Source organism: Nelumbo lutea, chromosome 1 (genome assembly GCF_056320005.1).
Source record: "Nelumbo lutea isolate HS-2025 chromosome 1, American lotus-T2T, whole genome shotgun sequence".
NCBI lineage: Eukaryota > Viridiplantae > Streptophyta > Magnoliopsida > Proteales > Nelumbonaceae > Nelumbo > Nelumbo lutea.
Window position 1 is genome coordinate 168,751,851 of NC_142684.1, and position 17,962 is coordinate 168,769,812.

A 17,962-nucleotide genomic window follows, 5' to 3' on the forward strand; every position below is an offset into this window, starting at 1 on the left:
TACTTCCACCTTTAAGTGACCATGTTTCTAGAACAACAAACCATCTTCGGGAAACTTCTTGAGGTATCTCAAGATCCTCTCTGCAGCTACAAAGTGAGTTGTCCTAGGGTTGTGCATGAATTGACTGAGGACACCCACTGCATAAGCAATATCAGGCCTAGTCATAGACAAATACAAAAAGTCTCCCCACGAGTCTTTGAAACTTCTTCACATCTTTCAAAAACTCTCCCTGAGTGTCTCCCAGATGATGATTAGTTTCAATTGGTGAATCACTTGGTTTTACCCCCAACTTGCCTATAACTTCTAGTAGATCTAGTACATATTTCCGTTGGGAAATAAAGATGCCCTTGTGAAAGCGAGCAACTTCAATTCCAAGGAAGTAACGTAAGGGGCCTAGATCTTTCACCTCAAATTGAGTGGCTAAGAATTTTTTTAGTCTCTGTATTTCAGCCTCCCAATCTTCTATGATCACTATGTCATCCACATACACAATAAGGGTTGCAATTTTACCTTCACCTCTTTTCACAAATAGAGTATGATCTGACTGGCACCGTTTGAACCCCATCTGTTGAATTACTAAATGGAACTTACTAAACCAAGCCCGAGGTGATTGTTTCAACCCATATAAAGATTTTTTTAACCTACACACATTTTGTTCATTGCCTTTGGCACAGAACCTAGGAGGTTGGGTCATGTACACTTTTTCTTCCAAGTCACCATTCAAGAAAGCATTTTTGATGTCCAATTGGTGAAGTTCCCAGTCAAGATTTGCTGCCAATGAAAGAAGGATCCTGATAGAGTTCATCTTGGTTACTGGAGCAAAAGTCTCTGCATAGTCCACTCCATATACCTGTGTGAAGCCTCTTACTACCAGTCTAGCCTTGTACCTTTCAACAGTTCCATCAACCTTGTGTTTCACTGTGAACACCCACTTGGTTCCTTCCCTTCAGGAAGGTCTACCAACTCCCAAGTGTCATTTTTGTGTAAAACATCAATTTCTTCCTGCATTGCATCTGTCCATTCAGGTTTAGACAAAGCTTTTGCGACATTCTTAGGAACGGGGACACTGTCCACAGAAGAGAGGAAGGCACGGTATGAAGGTGAAACATGACCATAGGACACAAAATTAGAGATAGGATGATTAGTGGTACAAGACCTAACACCCTTTCTCTTAGCAATAGAATATTAAGATCATTGATGACAGGTGAATCAACATTTAGAGGAACAGACATATCAACAGGAGCAAGTGTACCTGGCTAATGAGACGGATCTGCCTCGGGTGAATCCGATGATGTTGGTTGCATAGTGTTAGGTTCCACGGCTCTTGAACTCTGTTGGCTTTTATGATGACGATGAAAAACCCAGAATGGAGGAGGATCGGGTAAGGGAGGTAATTGAGTTTGAGTCGCCTGTTTCTCTTCGACCCTACTCTCCCCCTGAGGAGAAACCGAGAAAAAAGGTTGATTCTCAAAGAAGGATACATCAATAGAGACATAGTACTTGCGAGAGGTGGGATTGTAGCAGCGATACCCCTTTTGAGATAAAGGGTAACCAAGAAAAACACAAGGAATAGCCCGAGGATCAAGCTTACCGCGAGTAGGGGACAAGTTATGGACAAAGCAACAACACCCAAAAACACGCATCGGAATGGTGGACAACGGGGTTGTAGGGAACAAAAGCTGATGTGGGGCCTTATACTCTAGTAACTGAGAGGGCATGCGATTGATGATATATGTAGCACACAAGACTGCATCCATCCAAAACCGTTTTGGCATATTTATATGAATTAATAAGCCACGAGCTACTTCGAGAAGGTGGCGGTTCTTCCGTTCAGCCACACCATTTTGTTGGGGTGTCCTGGCACAAGAGCTTCGCTGAAGTGACCCACTCGAAGCAAAAATTCCGTGAGATCACTATGGAAATATTCCTTCACATTGTCTGACTGAAAGATATGGATTTCCGTTTGGAACTGAGTGAGCACCATGCGTTCGAAATCTTTCACAATTTTTGGCACTTCATTTCGAGATCGCATAGGGTATACCCAAGTATATCTTGAATAATCATCAATCAAGGTAATGAAGTACTTATAACCAGCCTCAGTAGGTAGAGTAACAGGGCCCCAAACATTAGAATAAACAATATGAAATGGAAATTCAGATCTTTTATTTCGCAAAGGTAAAGAACTTCTACAATGCTTACTCAATTGACAAATCTGACACTATAACTGACTCACTGACAAGGATTCAAACAACTTTGGAAACATAACTTTTAATGACTCAAAAGAAAGATGACCTAGACGACTATGCCATAAATAGTTTTGACTCTCACTTGACGAACTCGTGGACTCTGTAGCCACAAAACCAGCATTATTCTCCAACATGTAGAGACCATCCACCATGCTTCCTCTACCAATCGTCTTCCCCGAGGCCAAATCCTGAAACACACATGAAGACAGAAAAAAAGTGACTGAGCAGTTCAAGGAGTGAGTTAGACTACTAATGGACAACAAATTAATAGGTAATTTCGGAACATGCAGTACATTAGGAAGGGTAAGGTCAAGTGGGAGAGGTATGGTACCTCGGCCAGCTATTGTAGAAAAAGAACCATCAGCCAGTCTTACCTTATCTTTCCCAGAGAGAAGGTTATATGTCTGAAACAAATTTGACTTACCGGTCATGTGGTTTGAGGCTCCGGAGTCAATAATCCTAGGAGAATCAGTGGTATGAGATGACACATGGAAGGCCGTGGCAGCATTACCTGATATAGGTGTAAACGAGGTAGAGGGAGTAGGACCAGACTCCATCTGGCGGAGAGTCCTACCATACAATTCCAAATGTTCACGAAAGGAGTTGATAATATCTTCCTTAGGGTCAAAACTGGGATGCCTCTCCTGAGTTACCAAAGGACTAGTCTCTGTCAACGCCATATTAGCTGAGTTATACTTTTTTTGATTCTGCTGGCCTGGTTTCTTGCCCTGATCAGGTGTTGACTTCTTTCCCAAATCCTGTGCCCATTTAGGTTTTCCATGGAGATCCCAACATGTATCTCTCGTGTTCGTGTCTTCTGGCAGTGAGTGCACCAAAGTTTGCTCTTATCATCTGTTTTTTTTTTAGAGTCACCCTTTTTAAAACCACCTCCGACATGTGTATCTGAATTTCCCCAGACAGCTAGGGCAACTGACTCCCCTTCTACACCATTCATCACACTTCTTCTACTCTCTTTTGACTGCACCAAGGCATACACCTCCTGAACTGATGGCGAGTCTTTACTGCCCAAGATCTGCACCCTGATGGACTCACACGAAGGATTCAGCCCTAGAAGGAAGGCAAAAACTTGTTGCTGAGATACAAGTGACTTATATGCCTTTGCATCTTCATCACACTTCCAATTCACATTCTGATAGTGATCAAGTTCTTTCCATATCGATGTCAAATCTGAATAGTACATCGAGAGACTCCTCTCTCCCTGCTTGCAAGTAGAGGATTCAGCTTGCAGTTGATATATCTTGGCATAGTGTCTCTACTCTGAATAGGTGGATTTCGCTTGTTCCCATATCTCACAAGCAGTTTCAGCCCACATAAAAGTCTTCCTTGTGGCAGCATGGAAACCAAGAGCCAAGACATTACCATACTATTCTCTTGGTTCCACCTATCATATTCAGCACTTCCATACTTCGGTTCCTTCACTCTCCCATTGATGTATCCTATTTTCCCCCAAGCAGTGATGTAGAGTTTTATACCCCTAGACCACTAATGGTAGTTCAGACCATCAAAGGGAATAACAGCCATGGGAAAACTCATATCCATTCCCCCACTCACTCCATTGTGGCTCCCTGAAATCTCTGAAGATTTCAGGCGTCATGGTCAAAACAAATAATCAGTCCCATGTTAGACAGTTTTGTATGCCCTTAGCTTCAATCAGAATGATGTACTTTATGAGTTTATTGTAAATGAATAAAAGTGCATATTTGATTCATGTTCCCTTGGTATGTTTCTGTGTAATACCCTTAAACTGGACACTTAATGAGACTTGTGTTAGTTTAGAATGTTCACAGCCAGTGGGTCGGTCTAGGGAGACCTATCCTGACAAGGCTGACACTATGGTGCCACCAAGTCGGTTGGGGTGGCCTGTCTCAACTACCAGGGTGAGACCCTAGGCACATACAATGTAGGATTAATTGAGTCTATGAACTGGGCCAGATTTTCAGTATTGCCCTAGATCTTGGAGATTGATGGGCAAAACTAGAAAGTTACACCCGACCCCTAGACTCGATTATGATATTGCACTAGGTGTTGGATTGGGCTGTCTTTGATATACCAATCAGTGAGATCCTTAGTGGGTGTCAAAACCTGGGTATGTTGGGACAGTCTGAGAATTCATCTGAGTGGGTGATCATAGTGACGGGATCAACCCCTTTGTCGGACAAAGGTAATGAATGGGATGCACTCTCACTGATGGAAACCAAGACTGCCGGCAGCCGATTTCAATCGTTGAGATTTGTTTTGCAAAATATATTTTATATGAGATATAAAAGTATATATATTATGGTTTCGAAATGATTTGCAAAAGGTTTTAATTCCCAGGATCCATGTAAGCAGAGAGTGCAACATTGTTCCTTGCAGCCGAGGGAGAGGTCCTCTCTTGTCGGGCAGTGTATGATCATTATGGGCTAAGAGGTTAAGTGTAAGACCATTGAGGATAATACCTGATGGGCTAATCTTGCATCTGCCCATAGTCCCTGGGTGTTACAAGGTGGCTTGGCCCAGGAACCACTTAGGGTAAGTGTTGGGCCCATAGAGTCCATAAGATGGGTTTCAGGGGGTGCACTGTCCATAATAGTGTATTCGGCCAGCTTTGTAACAAAGGCTGGGCTGAACCCATGTGGCTGATGTGTAGATCAATGTTTGGGTCCCACGCCATACAAGGAAGCCCAACTGGGCAGCAGTTTGGAAGACTAAGTGAGTACATAACCTTAATTGGGCCTTAAGCCCATTTCGAACTGGGCTGATTTGATCAGTTAATTAAAAGGGGCGAATTCTGAGGTGGATCAACTCATAGGATTGAACCTAGACCCTATCCACTTAGAGAGTCCAAGATCTAAATAAGATTTATATCTGGAAGCCTCCTAATTAGATCAGGAGATGGCTGATCTGATCTGCAGATAAGATAAGGGTTCTTCCTTATCACTTAAAGGGACTTCTAATCCAAATATAATTTGGATCAGCAGCTCCTAATAGGATTAGGAGCTGATCCCTTTAAATCTATAAAAGGAGGAGGGGGCGGCAGCCTTTAGATATGCAACCCAAAAACTCTTGTCTTCAGAGCTGAAATCACAAGAAGAGAGAATTCTGCACCTTGTGAAATCTCTCTTGCTGCCTTCTTCCTGCCGCCGCCATTATCTCCAGTTCGATCTCCAGTTCTTGGGAGAAATCAAGATCTGATCTTGATATCAATATTTTGGGAAAAGATTGATTGGAGTTGTACTCACAAGCCATCCAGTTGATTCTTGCCAAGGGTCAAGTTCTTTTGAAGAACATTGCTGATTCTGCTCCATCCTACACTGCACCATCTTCAGTGGGAGCAGTCTTTGGATCCTTCCTTGGGCGTGAACACCTCCATTGGGAGATATTATTTCTCCGTATCAGGTACATCCTCCCTTCTACTCTTTTTGGTTCAGATTTGGTTTGGTTGATGGTTCAAGATTGATCATTGAAAAATATGTTTTTCTAAAATAGGGAATTCGATTCCCTGCAAAGATAGGAGAAATTTTTGAAATTCGCCTAGTCCATTCCGCAAGATTTGGGCGTCCATGTGATGGATATCCTATCCCTTCATCCCGAACACCGGACTTAGGACCCCTCCTTACTTCACAAAACAATGCTCCACTCAGTCCACACCCACACACTTGGGTTTAACACCAGACTGAGCACAAACAGTACCAAAAATCAAGACAAAAACAAAAGGGCAGATTTCAGACCTGTACGATTTTAACAGTCCCAACCTACCAGCCTTCCAGAATGTCTAAAGCCATTAATCAGCAGGAGAGATCCTTATCACTTATAACCAAGTCAAATTATTGAGATGATAGGTCATCCTTGACCTACAGTCGTCTTAACACATGAACAGGATCACACGATCCAAAAAAAACAGAGGTATACAGATCTAACAACATTCAGTAGCCTAGAATCATTTGGTTTTCACTTGGTACACGACCAAGGAGGGTAAAGAAGAAAAAAACGGAAGAATTGTACCAGATTCAGATTTCTATTCCGCCCAGGTTCAGCAAGGTTGTTCGAACAGTAAAGGTTGTTCGATCTGCTATCTTTAGTCAGTATTCCTGCTCAGATACCATCTTGACAGTACTGCCGGCTAGAAATAAGAGAGAGAGAGAAGAGAAGAGAAGAAGAAGAGAGAAGGGAGAAGAGAAGAGAGGGGGTTTGCAATGTAATAGTGCTGGCGGCGCCAGCCTTTATTATAATATATATAGGGCAGCAGAAATAACAAGGGAAAAGACCCTTGTGCCCCTGAGTACAATAACAGACATAACATAACAGAAAAAACGAAATAAAAAAAAACACTTTAACTAGCCAAATAGACTAACACCAAAAACTAAATTATTTTAACAATACTTTGCTTTTAATATTGTTCACACTGATGTATGGGGGCCATATCAAATCCCTTCCATGGGAGGATTCCGTTACTTTCTCTTGTTTGTGGATGATTGTACACGACATTCTTGGCTATATTTGATGAAATCACGTGATGAGGTTCCTAACTTAGTACGACAGTTCCACCAGATGGTTCTCACACAATTTGGAGTGAGAACTAAGGTTTTTAGATCAGATAATGCCAGAAAGTACTTTGAGAAGGATCTAACTACGTATCTCTTAGAACATGGTGTAGTTCATCAGAGCAGTTGTGAGAACTAAGGTTCCTAACTTAGTACGACAGTTCCATCAGATGGTTCTCACACAATTTGGAGTGAGAACTAAGTTTTTAGATCACAGAGAGTACTTTGAGAAGGATCTAACCATGGATCTCTTAGAACATGGTGTAGTTCATCAGAGTAGTTGTGCATATACACCGCAATAGAATGGAGTTGCTGAGAGGAAAAACAAACGCATTATGGAGGTGGCAATGAGTCTTATGGTGCGCGCTTCAGTCCCTGTGCAGTTCTGGGGAGATGTAGTTCTTACAGCCATACATGTGATTAACAGTGTTCCTTCATGGACTTTGGGGTTTAAGGTTCTATTTAGCCTCATTTTTCCAAATGGAGAGATATTTCATATACCTCTGAGGGTTTTTGGTTGTGTTTCTTTTGTTCACATTCTTGGCCCTCATCGCATGAAATTTGATCATAAGTCCAAGAAATGTGTTTTTCGTGGGTATGCTCAGAACCAAAAGGGGTATTGCTATTATGACCCAATGTCGAAGAGCAGATTTGTCACTATGGATGTTACCTTTTTTGAATCCACATTCTTCTTCTCGAGTGGTTCTCCTCATGGGGAGAGTTTTGGGGAGGAGAACTCACAATCTGTTCATCTTCCTGTTTCTATGGTGCCTCCATCAGTTCAGCCAGCACCTGCACCATCAGTTCAGCTAGCATTGGTTCAGCCACCACCTGCACCTCTAGTTTCATTACCTGAGCCACTATGGGCAGCCTCACAACAATATCAGTGCCGGCAGATGATGATTGACTCCACACATCCTCGACCCACACTACTCTCTGTTAGTCCTTCTGAAACTCCAGATTCGGCAGATACAATTCCAAGTATTCCTCTTGAGCCTGTTATGTTTTCTAATGATAATGTTTCTGTCCCTAACACCACTGTTGCAGCTGATCCCACTGACCTTGATCTTTCCATTGCACTTTGTAAGGGGAAGAGAAAGTGTACAGCCCACTGCATTTCACACCATCTTTCTTATAGTGCCTTATCACCCTCCTACTGTGCTTTTCTTTCTTCCCTGGATTCTATGTCTATACCCAGGAATGTTACTGAGGCTCTCTCCAAACCTTAGTGGAAAACAACCATGCAAGATGAGATGGATGCTTTCGTCAAAAACCAAACTTGGGAAATAATTGATCTTCCCCTAGACAACGAGACAGTCGGATGTTGATGGGTATTCACAGTGAAGTATAAGGCCGATGGCAAGATAGAGAGGTACAAGGCAAGGTTGGTAGCAAAAGGGTATACTCAGACCTATGGTGTTGATTATCTGGAAACCTTTGCACCAGTAGCTAAGATAAGTTCAGTTCGTATTCTTTTATCTCTAGCAGACACCTATTCATGGGCCTTGTTCCAGCTTGATGTCAAAAATTCTTTCCTCAATGGTGACTTACAGGAGGAGGTATATATGGACATTCCAACAGGCTTTTATGAAAATGTTGGTAAAGGAAAGGTGTGCAGATTCAGAAAATCTCTATATGGACTAAAACAGTCACTTAGGGCTTGGTTTGACAGGTTCAAAGGGGCACTCATCCGTTTTGGACACACAAACACAATCTGATTGTGTATGTGGATGATATAGTGGTGACAGGAAATGATCTGGAGGAGATTGATGATCTCAAAAAATCATTGCAACAAGAATTTGATATCAAAGATCTTGGTGAGCTCAAATACTTCTTAGGGATTGAAGTTGCAAGATCCAAGCATGGGATCTTCATTTCACAGAGAAAGTATGTACTTGACCTACTGCGAGAGACTGGGAAGCTGGGGACCAAACCAGTAGACACTCCTATTGATCCAAATCATAGAATTAATGGTGTGGATGGTGAATTGGTAAAGGATGTGGGGAGGCATCAAAGAATGGTGAGCCGACTGTTGTATCTGTGTATGACACGGCTAGATATTTCTTATGCTGTCAGTGTTGTGAGTCAGTACATGCATGCACCTCGGGTTCAGCACTGGGAAGCTATTGAGAGAATACTTGCATATCTGAAAAAACACCCTGGCAGAGGTATTCTTTTCTCAAATCATGAGAATCTGAAGCTAGAATCCTATACAAATGCAGACTGGGCAGGATGCTTAGATGACAGGAGGTGTACATCAGGAGTGTGCACCTTTGTAGGTGGAAACTTGATCTCCTGGAAGAGTAAGAAGCAAGCGGTTGTGGCAAGGTCAAGTGTAGAGGCCGAGTATAGATCCATGGCTCATGGTGTCTCATAACTTCTTTGGGTTCTTTTGAGTGAGATTGGGGTGAACGTAGAAGAACCTGTGATGTTATACTGTGACAATCAGGCTGCAATCAATGTTGCCCACAATCCAATTCAACATGATAGGACAAAACACATTGAAGTTGATAAACACTTTATAAGAGAAAGGGTAACAACCGGAGAAGTTTGTTTGCCTTATGTCTTTTCAGAGTTGCAGCTGGTTGATGTTCTCACTAAAGGGGTGGCAAGGAATAAGCTTGAACATGATCTACGCAAGTTGGGAATGTGTGACATTTACTCCCAACTTGAGGGGGAGTGTTGAAGATTAATTGGTTTTATGATGTTTTTCTGAGTAGATGTTTATGTTAGTTGTTAGATAGGAGGTGGGGACCATAGTAGTTATGTGAGTCCAAATTTTATTATGTTTTTTGAATGTTATATATGCTGTTTTATGTTTTGCCGCCCTATAAGGGCATAGTTGTCTTTGTATTGTTCTATTATTTTAGTATACATAATAAGTGAAGGGGGCGGCCAAATTAATTGCTCTCTTTTCTTTCAACTTCTCTTCTTCTCTTCTTCTCCTTCTCTCTTCCTTCTCTCTTCAAGAAACTACTTTCTTTCATATATTTTAATTCAGCAGATTTCTGCTGTTGGCATGCTGATTACTTTCTCTAGATGTAGCATACAGCTTAGAGAAGGGGTGAATAGTCTCTTTGTATTGTGGAGTCTATTTTCCTAGGTAGCTTGTAAGCTGCTATCTTTGTAATGTACTTTGTTCTTGACTTTTGGTGATTAGACTGTGGTCCTACCCTCCTACATTAGGGGTGGGGTTGTATCAGGGGTATGTTAGTCCTTTTCCTTTAGGCTATGTATATAAAAGGTGTATCCAGGTATAAGGGATATAGCTTCCTTGTTGTTACAAAATAATTAACATAATAAACATATTAGAAACTCACTGTCTACTGATCCATCTTGATTCATTCCCTTGTCTTTAAGGTTGATTCTGTTACTTTTTCTTGAAATTAACTCCTCATCTTTGTCTGTTAGCATGTGGCATAATGTGCTGTTTAAGAGAGTTAGAGAGGGAGAGCTATTTCAGATGTGATGTTCCTCTGTTGAGCCCTTCAAAATTCATAGTTCTGGTTGCAATCCCTGATGGTAGACAGCAGACAACATTGTGGTGAAGCCATAATAAAAATAAGAAATTTAAGTTTTTGGATGCTGAATTTGAGAATAATATGCAGATGTGCCTTTAGCTTCACAGGAGGCTGTTAAACCTTGTATGCTACTCATCAGGCACTGGATGCCAGTACTTTTCATCAACCATTACCATACGGTACCCCTGACCAACCATGAAGAATTGTTCTCCTTAATCTACACACAACTTAAACCATATTACCCCAAAAAATAAACAATTTCAAAGAATCTCTAGGAAAATGTACAAATAGCACATTCCAAAAGTAAGAATAGCAAAATTCTTCAACAACAAACCAGTTCAAAACATTACAAAATGCATAAACCAAGTAATAGTAATCCCTCCCACCTTTCCATGTACTAGACTAAATTAAACTGAACTCAACAAAGCCTTATTCCAACCTTCTGGGTCAGCTGCATGTATGATGTATATTCCATCATTTCACTCTTTTCAGTGCCATGTTCATTATTAAATTATGGTCTCTGCATTTACATCTGAATAAATTTTGTAGTTTCGTGTTGAAAAAAATAAATAAACAAAATAAAACTTGCCCATCCCCTGTATGGAAAAACAAGATTCATGTAGCTGACTCCATATGGTTGGGAACTTGGGATAAGGCAAGGATGATGATGATGACATGTCAAAGAAGCCTCTGAAAAAACCCATCCAGGAGAAGAAGCAGCAGTGAGTAGGTCCCTAATAAAGACTAGGAAATTCAAGATTTGAGCCCATAGACAGACTCTCATGATATAATTTAGTAAACTAGAACTCAGGTTTTAAATTCCACTTTGGTCCTAGCTATCTGGGGTCTTAGGAGGGGTCGACCAGATAAGGACCAAATCCTTGGCATTTTTTGCCGAAGTAGCTTCTATTAGATTCAAATCTGCTTCTCCATGCTTGTCAGTAAGAAATTTTACCATTGTATCAAGCACTGGCCCCTTTTACTACTACATTACATGTAAACATGATTAAAACACCACAAGCAGTGACAGAATACAATACAAGCTTATAAATGAAATCCCAGGACCAAGTTCAGTTTATCCCTTAAGATATTCAGCTCAGATATAGAGCTAGCTCTTACTCCTTTGAGAGTTACAACCAAGGAGACCTCTCTGACAGTTTGAATCTCTTACGGAAGAATTTTCTACCTCCAGATGAAGTTCCTCTGCCCAGCTAAGTCTGCCATTCCAAGAACTATTTTCTATACTTAAGGTGGCTCCTCTTATCAGCTTATGACTATACTCAAGATGTTCCCAATGTACAGCTGTAGTATCCTGTGGGTAGGAGATCTGAATTGAATCATACCCTGCCTTAGGGAGTGATTGTATTCAGTTTCCTAATAGAAATTAAGGAAACTGAATGTTTTAAGTAAACCTTTCTGATTTTCTTTATTTTTTAAAATAGAAAGTGTTAAAATTCTCATGGGGTTGAGCAGCAAAAGAGAACAAGCTGATGTGGAAATAATGGACTTATTGTTTCCTTAATGACTATGGCTGGAATTGGATTGATTATTTATTGTTTCAGTTCAGCCATTTCAGCTGTTAATAAATGGCCCCTTATACCTAAAATGCCAATTGACCATCTCAATTACTGGGTCATTGGCTGTGAGTAATCTCAGTGACCCAACCCACTGATTTCTACCTTGAATAGAAATAGTCTTTTGAGATCAAAAGAATTTCCTATTGTTCTGGTTAGCATCATTTTAACTTTGAAATTGGCTTGTTTTCTTTTACTCTAATAATGGTAAAGAGAACTCAAGCTTGAAATTCCGACACATACATACAACCAGCCAGAGAACACGTCAGTTGGCATCATAATAGATTGATATAAATAGTCATTTAAACTAGATATTTTTTTAAAGAAATTATATAAAAGTTAATAAATGGCCCCTCAGTTCTTGCTTCCAGGATTCGGAAATTGGAACCCACTCTACTCCTCAACAGTTAATGCTCTATTGAGGGCAGCAGCTTTATATAAGTGTCTTACTAAGGCAAATCTGATCAGAATGTGTGTGTATAATGAAAAAAAAAAACAAATCTTTAGAAGCATGGATTGGCATCAAACTGCTATGGCTATATTTACATGGTTGGAAGAATTCAACTGTCAGGTTTGATCATCCAATGCAGAAGAATAAACTGTTGGCATAATACAATAATAAGAAAACATACATGTTTGAGAAGTTTTGTTGCATGTTTGTCATATGTGCCCCCCCCCCCCCCCCCCCCCGCCCCCCCGGCAACATATTTGCTTACATTCCAGACTTAGTGCTTGAACTTCTTGGACAGGTCTTGCAGTAGCTTGACTCTTCCTTTTGCACTAAGATACATTCTTGTGCTATGATACACCTAGCCACTGATGGTTTCTTTAGCCTAGACTTAGGCGGAAAAGACAGAAATCTTCCTCCTGGAGCCCATTTTTACAAACTAACAAGAAAGACTAAAAGGAGCCTTTGCAGAAATATTCAATGTCTGCTAAAATCCATCCAACCACCAAAAAAAATCTGTTGAAATAGATATGACAGCATCTGTGCCCGTCTCCAAGCTCCAATGGTGAACTCGGGAGCATAAAAATAAAGCCTCAGGCCAAAGAAGCCCAGACATAGAGCCCTATTGAACCAATTCTGAGTTGGCTGCTAGTGCTGTTGATACACTGGGTCTGATCTTGGTCAGGGTAGAATCAGTTCTGAACCAATAAGTAAATGTGCAGGACTAGTCCCAAACCAGACCCTATTGGGTCTTTAATAACAAACCAAAACCAACTCAATCATTAATTGGAGTTATTGGATCTGGCCCTATAAGACCCAATTACGATTGACATCCATCCTTTTTACCCTTTAATTAACAATAAACTACTCATTTGTTATTGAGGAATGTGGATATGATAATATGATAATATTACAAGTATACTACAAGTAAGATAGATATTAGACTGGGGTATCTTTGTAATGTGCTAACATACATAAAAAGGCAATCACCCAATGTTGGTCCCAGCTATCTGAGGTCTTGGGAGGGGTAGACTGGTTATGGTCCTAACTTTTGGTATTCATTTTTTTTCACACAAAGTGGCCGCCCTCAGACTTGAACCCACATAATGCTCACTTTAACAATAAACTACTCATTTGTTATTTTTTTTTACATAATTCTCACTTTTAGTCCATTTCTTTGCTTATCAATTCAGCTTTAGCAAGATTTATCCTTATTAATTCAAATTTTACTTATTTTTGTGTATGCATAAAGTACTATTAATTTCCGTATGGTCTTGATGTTCACGGTAATGTCAAATTTTGTAGTTAGCTGCATCGTATTATAGTAACAAAAATGTAGGAATCTTCTTTTCTGAATTGTCTTTAGCTGCATCAAATTTATGTGTATGAATAAGTACTATTAATTTTTTATTTTCAATTTTGAGTTTTTAACTATTGATGGATCTTATAAATGTGTTATGGTGCAAGTAATACCAGTTTAGCTAGGCGTGGTTGGATTTCTGACCTCTTCTAACCTTGTATCTTGAACAATGGATTCTGAGTTAAGATGAATTTATGGGTTTTGAAGCTCTGTACCCTATTGGTTTGTAACAGGTTAAAATGAATATACTGAAGAAACTTAAAGAAAAGGGGACACGATCACGAGCAAATAAATCAGGGTCCCGCCCGACCACTAGTAACACACCCAATATAGAAGATACGCAGGCTCATGCAAGTCAATCGATGGCTCATACTGGGTCAACACGTGACGCAGATGATACTACGTCACCAAACCAGTCACCAAACTTGGGAAGGCATGAGGAGTCCTCTAGTGGGCATGTTGGAGAGGGGTCTTCTCGTACAACACGTAGGTTAAGGGGCCCCACTATGGCCATAGATATATGGACCATGCTTGAAGGGGAACAAATTGAAGTTGGGTTCAATGAAAACAACCAACCCAATGATGAAAAAACAAAGGATTTAGTTAGATTTTTGGGTAGCCTTGCATGAATTCCAAATCAGTTGCCCATAGACATAGGTGATTGGAGAGGAATTCCTATAGAGACAAAGGAAGAAATATGGAAACTTATCAAGGTATTAAATTCATTATTATTTTTGTTTATTTTTTAGACGTTTCTCTTATGCAAACATGATGATTGGTTTATTATTTTGGTTATAGAAAAAATTCAAGGTGAATGATGACACGAAAGACTACACAATAAAGTCATTGGGTAAAAAGTGGAGGGATTGGAAGTCCAATTTGAAGAAAAAGTATTATGACCCTGATCCGGATAGTGTAGATGCACTACCAATTGAGCAGCTTGAAAGTCGGGTTGATGCACACCAATGGAGAAATTTGGTACAGTTTTGGAGATCTGAAAAAGGGTTTGTAAGTATCTTAAACATTTAAATATTTTTGTTTTTTTTATTTGAATGAGTGAAAAGTAAATTATTTGTATTTTAATATAGGCAAGATCCACAACCAACAAATCTAACCACTCCAAACATACAATCAACCACACAGCAGGAGCAAAGAGCTTCGCAAGAGTATGCGAGGAATTGGTAAATATACAAATTTGATTTGTTCATCATACATTCTGCATTCATTCATGTTGTGTTATAAATAATTACATATTGTCTTCATGGTAACAGAAAATAGAGAGGGAAACTAATGTATCACGTGCGGAGGTATTTTATGCAACACACAGGAGAAAGGATGGAACACCTGTAGATCCAAGATCAGGTTCTTTAATGGTATATTTATTCAAGTGTGTATTAAATGGTATGAATTAACAAGTTGCTTTGAATTACTAATAGTTTTGTATAATATCAAAGGAGGAAATGCAAAATTGCATGTTTCAAGAGGAAGACACTCAAAATGAGGGCAGTGAACAAGGACACGATGATGTCTATGCTCGTGTGATGGGCCAAGAGTGTCGTGGCCGAGTGCGTGGTCTAGGTTTAGGCCCAACTCCGTCCAGGTTCAGGGGCCCATGCCAGAGCCATGAAGATGCCTTGAGGGCTGCTAATGAAGGTAAAAGAGCAGCCGAAGAGCATTCACAGAAGCTGGAAGAACAGATTGCATCTATGTGAGAACGGATGGATGCGATGGAAGCTCAATTGCTTAATAGATAGGTATCACCCTTGTTTATATATATATATATATATATATATATATATAAATAATTTATACTTGATTGCATAAATATTTATTTGATACTTATGTTTCATTAATTGTATGCAAGGGTCGAGGTGAATCATCCCAATTGCGAAGACACTCCTCCCCACATGCTTTTCAAAATCCCTTTTATCATCAATTTAGCTCCAACATTGAATCACAAGTGTCTTTAGTAAGTGTCATTTGATTTAAACACAAATGAGAAAGTGTAAGGTGTTTGTTGACAAGGACAATTGCATTTGCAGGAAAATACAGAATGTAATTTGTTGACTTTCATGCAAGGAGGATTTGTATCCATTTCCAAAGAAACCATTACAAGTTTAGATCCTCAGAAGAGTATGGGTGGTGTGCCACTTGGTTATGGATGGACAGAGGTCGGGATCAATGTTCCAATTATAAGTGATGCACCATTAATGCGCCCATATGGACGCTATAGAACAGTTGGAACCACTGTTGGTGTTCCAACTTCTTCATAATTCAATACTTGAGTTCTTAGAATTTTATATACCATATTGATCTTACTAAGATAATTTCTCTTTGCAGGGTTTACATTTAGACAACATTCTTGCTGTTTTTTCTTGCCATATTCAATGCTTGCATTGCCATCACTAAATTTGGAAGGATTGCATGGGGCATTTTGGCATGTTAATATTATAGTTGTTCTTTTAATCCAAGAGGCCATCAAGGATTGCATTATATTTTGCATAGGTAAATGTTTATTTTTATACATATTTTTATCAATATCTCAGTTACTTTACATTTTCTAACAATTTATATGTTATAATTTGCAGGTTTAAGTGGATTTTCATTGGAAGATGTGCTACATTATTTGACAAATTGGATGTTTCTGAAGTCCTTGTATTTTTTTATATGTCAATTGGATATTGTATTTGAACAATTTGCTCTGGATATTATAGCAATTAATTTTGTAAATTAATAGATTTTGCTTTAAATTGCATTTTTTATTTAAATTGTTTATAATATATCAATTGTCATTAGATTTGTATTAAACATGTATTAAAGTGATGAATGTTGGAATTAAAGTGCAGGTACAAAAAAATGATGCAATTAAACTAGTATAAAAATAATAAAAAAAAGAAATATCAAAGCTGGCGGTCATCCAACCGCCGATTTAGCCATAAATAAGACCTAAGGCGACGGTTGTATGAGATCTAAGCTGGCGGTTTAGACCGGCACTTAAAAACCCAAGCGGCAATTGACAAAACCTAAAGTGGCGGTTACATGAGATCTAAGCCATCGGTTTAGACCGCCATCAAAAGATGCAATTTATGTTTGACAAAACCTAAGGTGGCAGTCATCTAGGATCTAAGCTGGCGGATTAGACCGCCACTTAAAGATGCAAACAATGTTTGACAAAACCTAAGGCGGCGGTCTTTTTCATCTGAGCTGACGGTCCTGATCTAAGGCGACAGTGGCTTAGAGGGTGGACGCCTGACCGCCGCCTTAGATCAAGGGCGGCGGTCTAAAGGCTTAAGCCGAGACCACCGGCTTTGACCATTTTTCTTGTAGTGAAGGTACTGAATAACAAGTATACTTGCAGATAAATAAGGTTTTCAACCAATGTCTGGGCTGCCTTTCGTAGGCAGAATGATGCATTCCACTTTTTGGTGCTATGGAAACTTTTAAAAACTCAGAGTCCCATGATCCTTTGTTTGTTTTTATTGGTGAAGTTGTAGACTTGAGCCATTTAGATCTGGATCTCTGTGGTAAGATAGGTGATTTACTTTATGGTCAGTAGCAGATAATTTTGTTATTCATACAATTCATGAATAATGTCAAGAACAAACCCCTACTCTCCAACTCTTTTTATTAAAGGTAACTGTCATTTTTTTTCTATTATTTTATCAGGATGGCATATATATATATATATATATATATATATATTGATTCGACTAGAAACTCTTCCTTCTAAACTTTAGTTGTTAAAATGACTGGTGGATCTTTGAACTAGAGGATTCCTGGTGTTAGTATTGCACTCAGAATAGACTCCATCTTGCAAAGGATGCAGTACCCAAGTAATCATAGAATGAACTCCATCTTGCTAAAGAATATATAGCATATAGCAATAAATTTGAGTGTGCAAATGATAGAGTGGACAAGAAATGCTTTGCAAAACTAACTGAAAAAAGGAAAAGGAGAGCAGGATGTCAGAAGAAGGGAAAATAATAAGAAAGGCATGGACAAATATGATGAATAATTTCATAATCCATATATTTCTCTTCTATTTGGATTTATAATGTTTATCTGTATTCATTAATTTAGAGTATTCTGAGAGCTGGAGGAAATGCAAAATTATTTTCTGCAAACTGATCTGTGGTTCCATTTTCTTTTTTCCACCCATTGAGGAAAAGTAATGATTATGTATTATATTAAAAAATGAAGAGTACATGCTCTGTGGAATTTATCTCTAGGAATCCATTTTCTCTCTTTACGTACTGTCAAGCTTGGCAA

The 17,962-nt window shown here is 39.4% G+C and overlaps 1 protein-coding gene across 1 annotated transcript; it reads left to right on the forward strand.

Annotated features, from left to right (window-relative positions):
* Positions 1-7,125: 7,125 nt before the first annotated feature.
* LOC148879064 (uncharacterized) lies at positions 7,126-16,443 on the forward strand. The gene is made up of 11 exons (XM_088973987.1): positions 7,126-7,245; positions 13,927-14,244; positions 14,335-14,406; positions 14,492-14,701; positions 14,782-14,874; positions 14,965-15,066; positions 15,148-15,447; positions 15,558-15,662; positions 15,736-15,864; positions 16,034-16,198; positions 16,282-16,443. The coding sequence occupies exons 1-7, from the start codon at positions 7,126-7,128 to the stop codon at positions 15,403-15,405; spliced, it is 1,173 nt and encodes a 390-aa protein (XP_088830113.1). The 3' UTR covers positions 15,406-15,447; positions 15,558-15,662; positions 15,736-15,864; positions 16,034-16,198; positions 16,282-16,443.
* Positions 16,444-17,962: the final 1,519 nt, after the last annotated feature.

What these genes read in the sequence shown, in the direction of transcription:
- LOC148879064 (XM_088973987.1), top strand. Translation starts at nt 7,126, where the DNA reads ATGGAGGTGGCAATGAGTCTTATGGTGCGCGCTTCAGTCCCTGTGCAG. An exon ending in CATGGACTTTGGGGTTTAAG is followed by an intron (nt 7,246 to 13,926) that starts GTTCTATTTAGC and finishes GGTTTGTAACAG; the next exon opens with GTTAAAATGAATATACTGAA. An exon ending in CAAGAGTATGCGAGGAATTG is followed by an intron (nt 14,875 to 14,964) that starts GTAAATATACAA and finishes TCATGGTAACAG; the next exon opens with AAAATAGAGAGGGAAACTAA.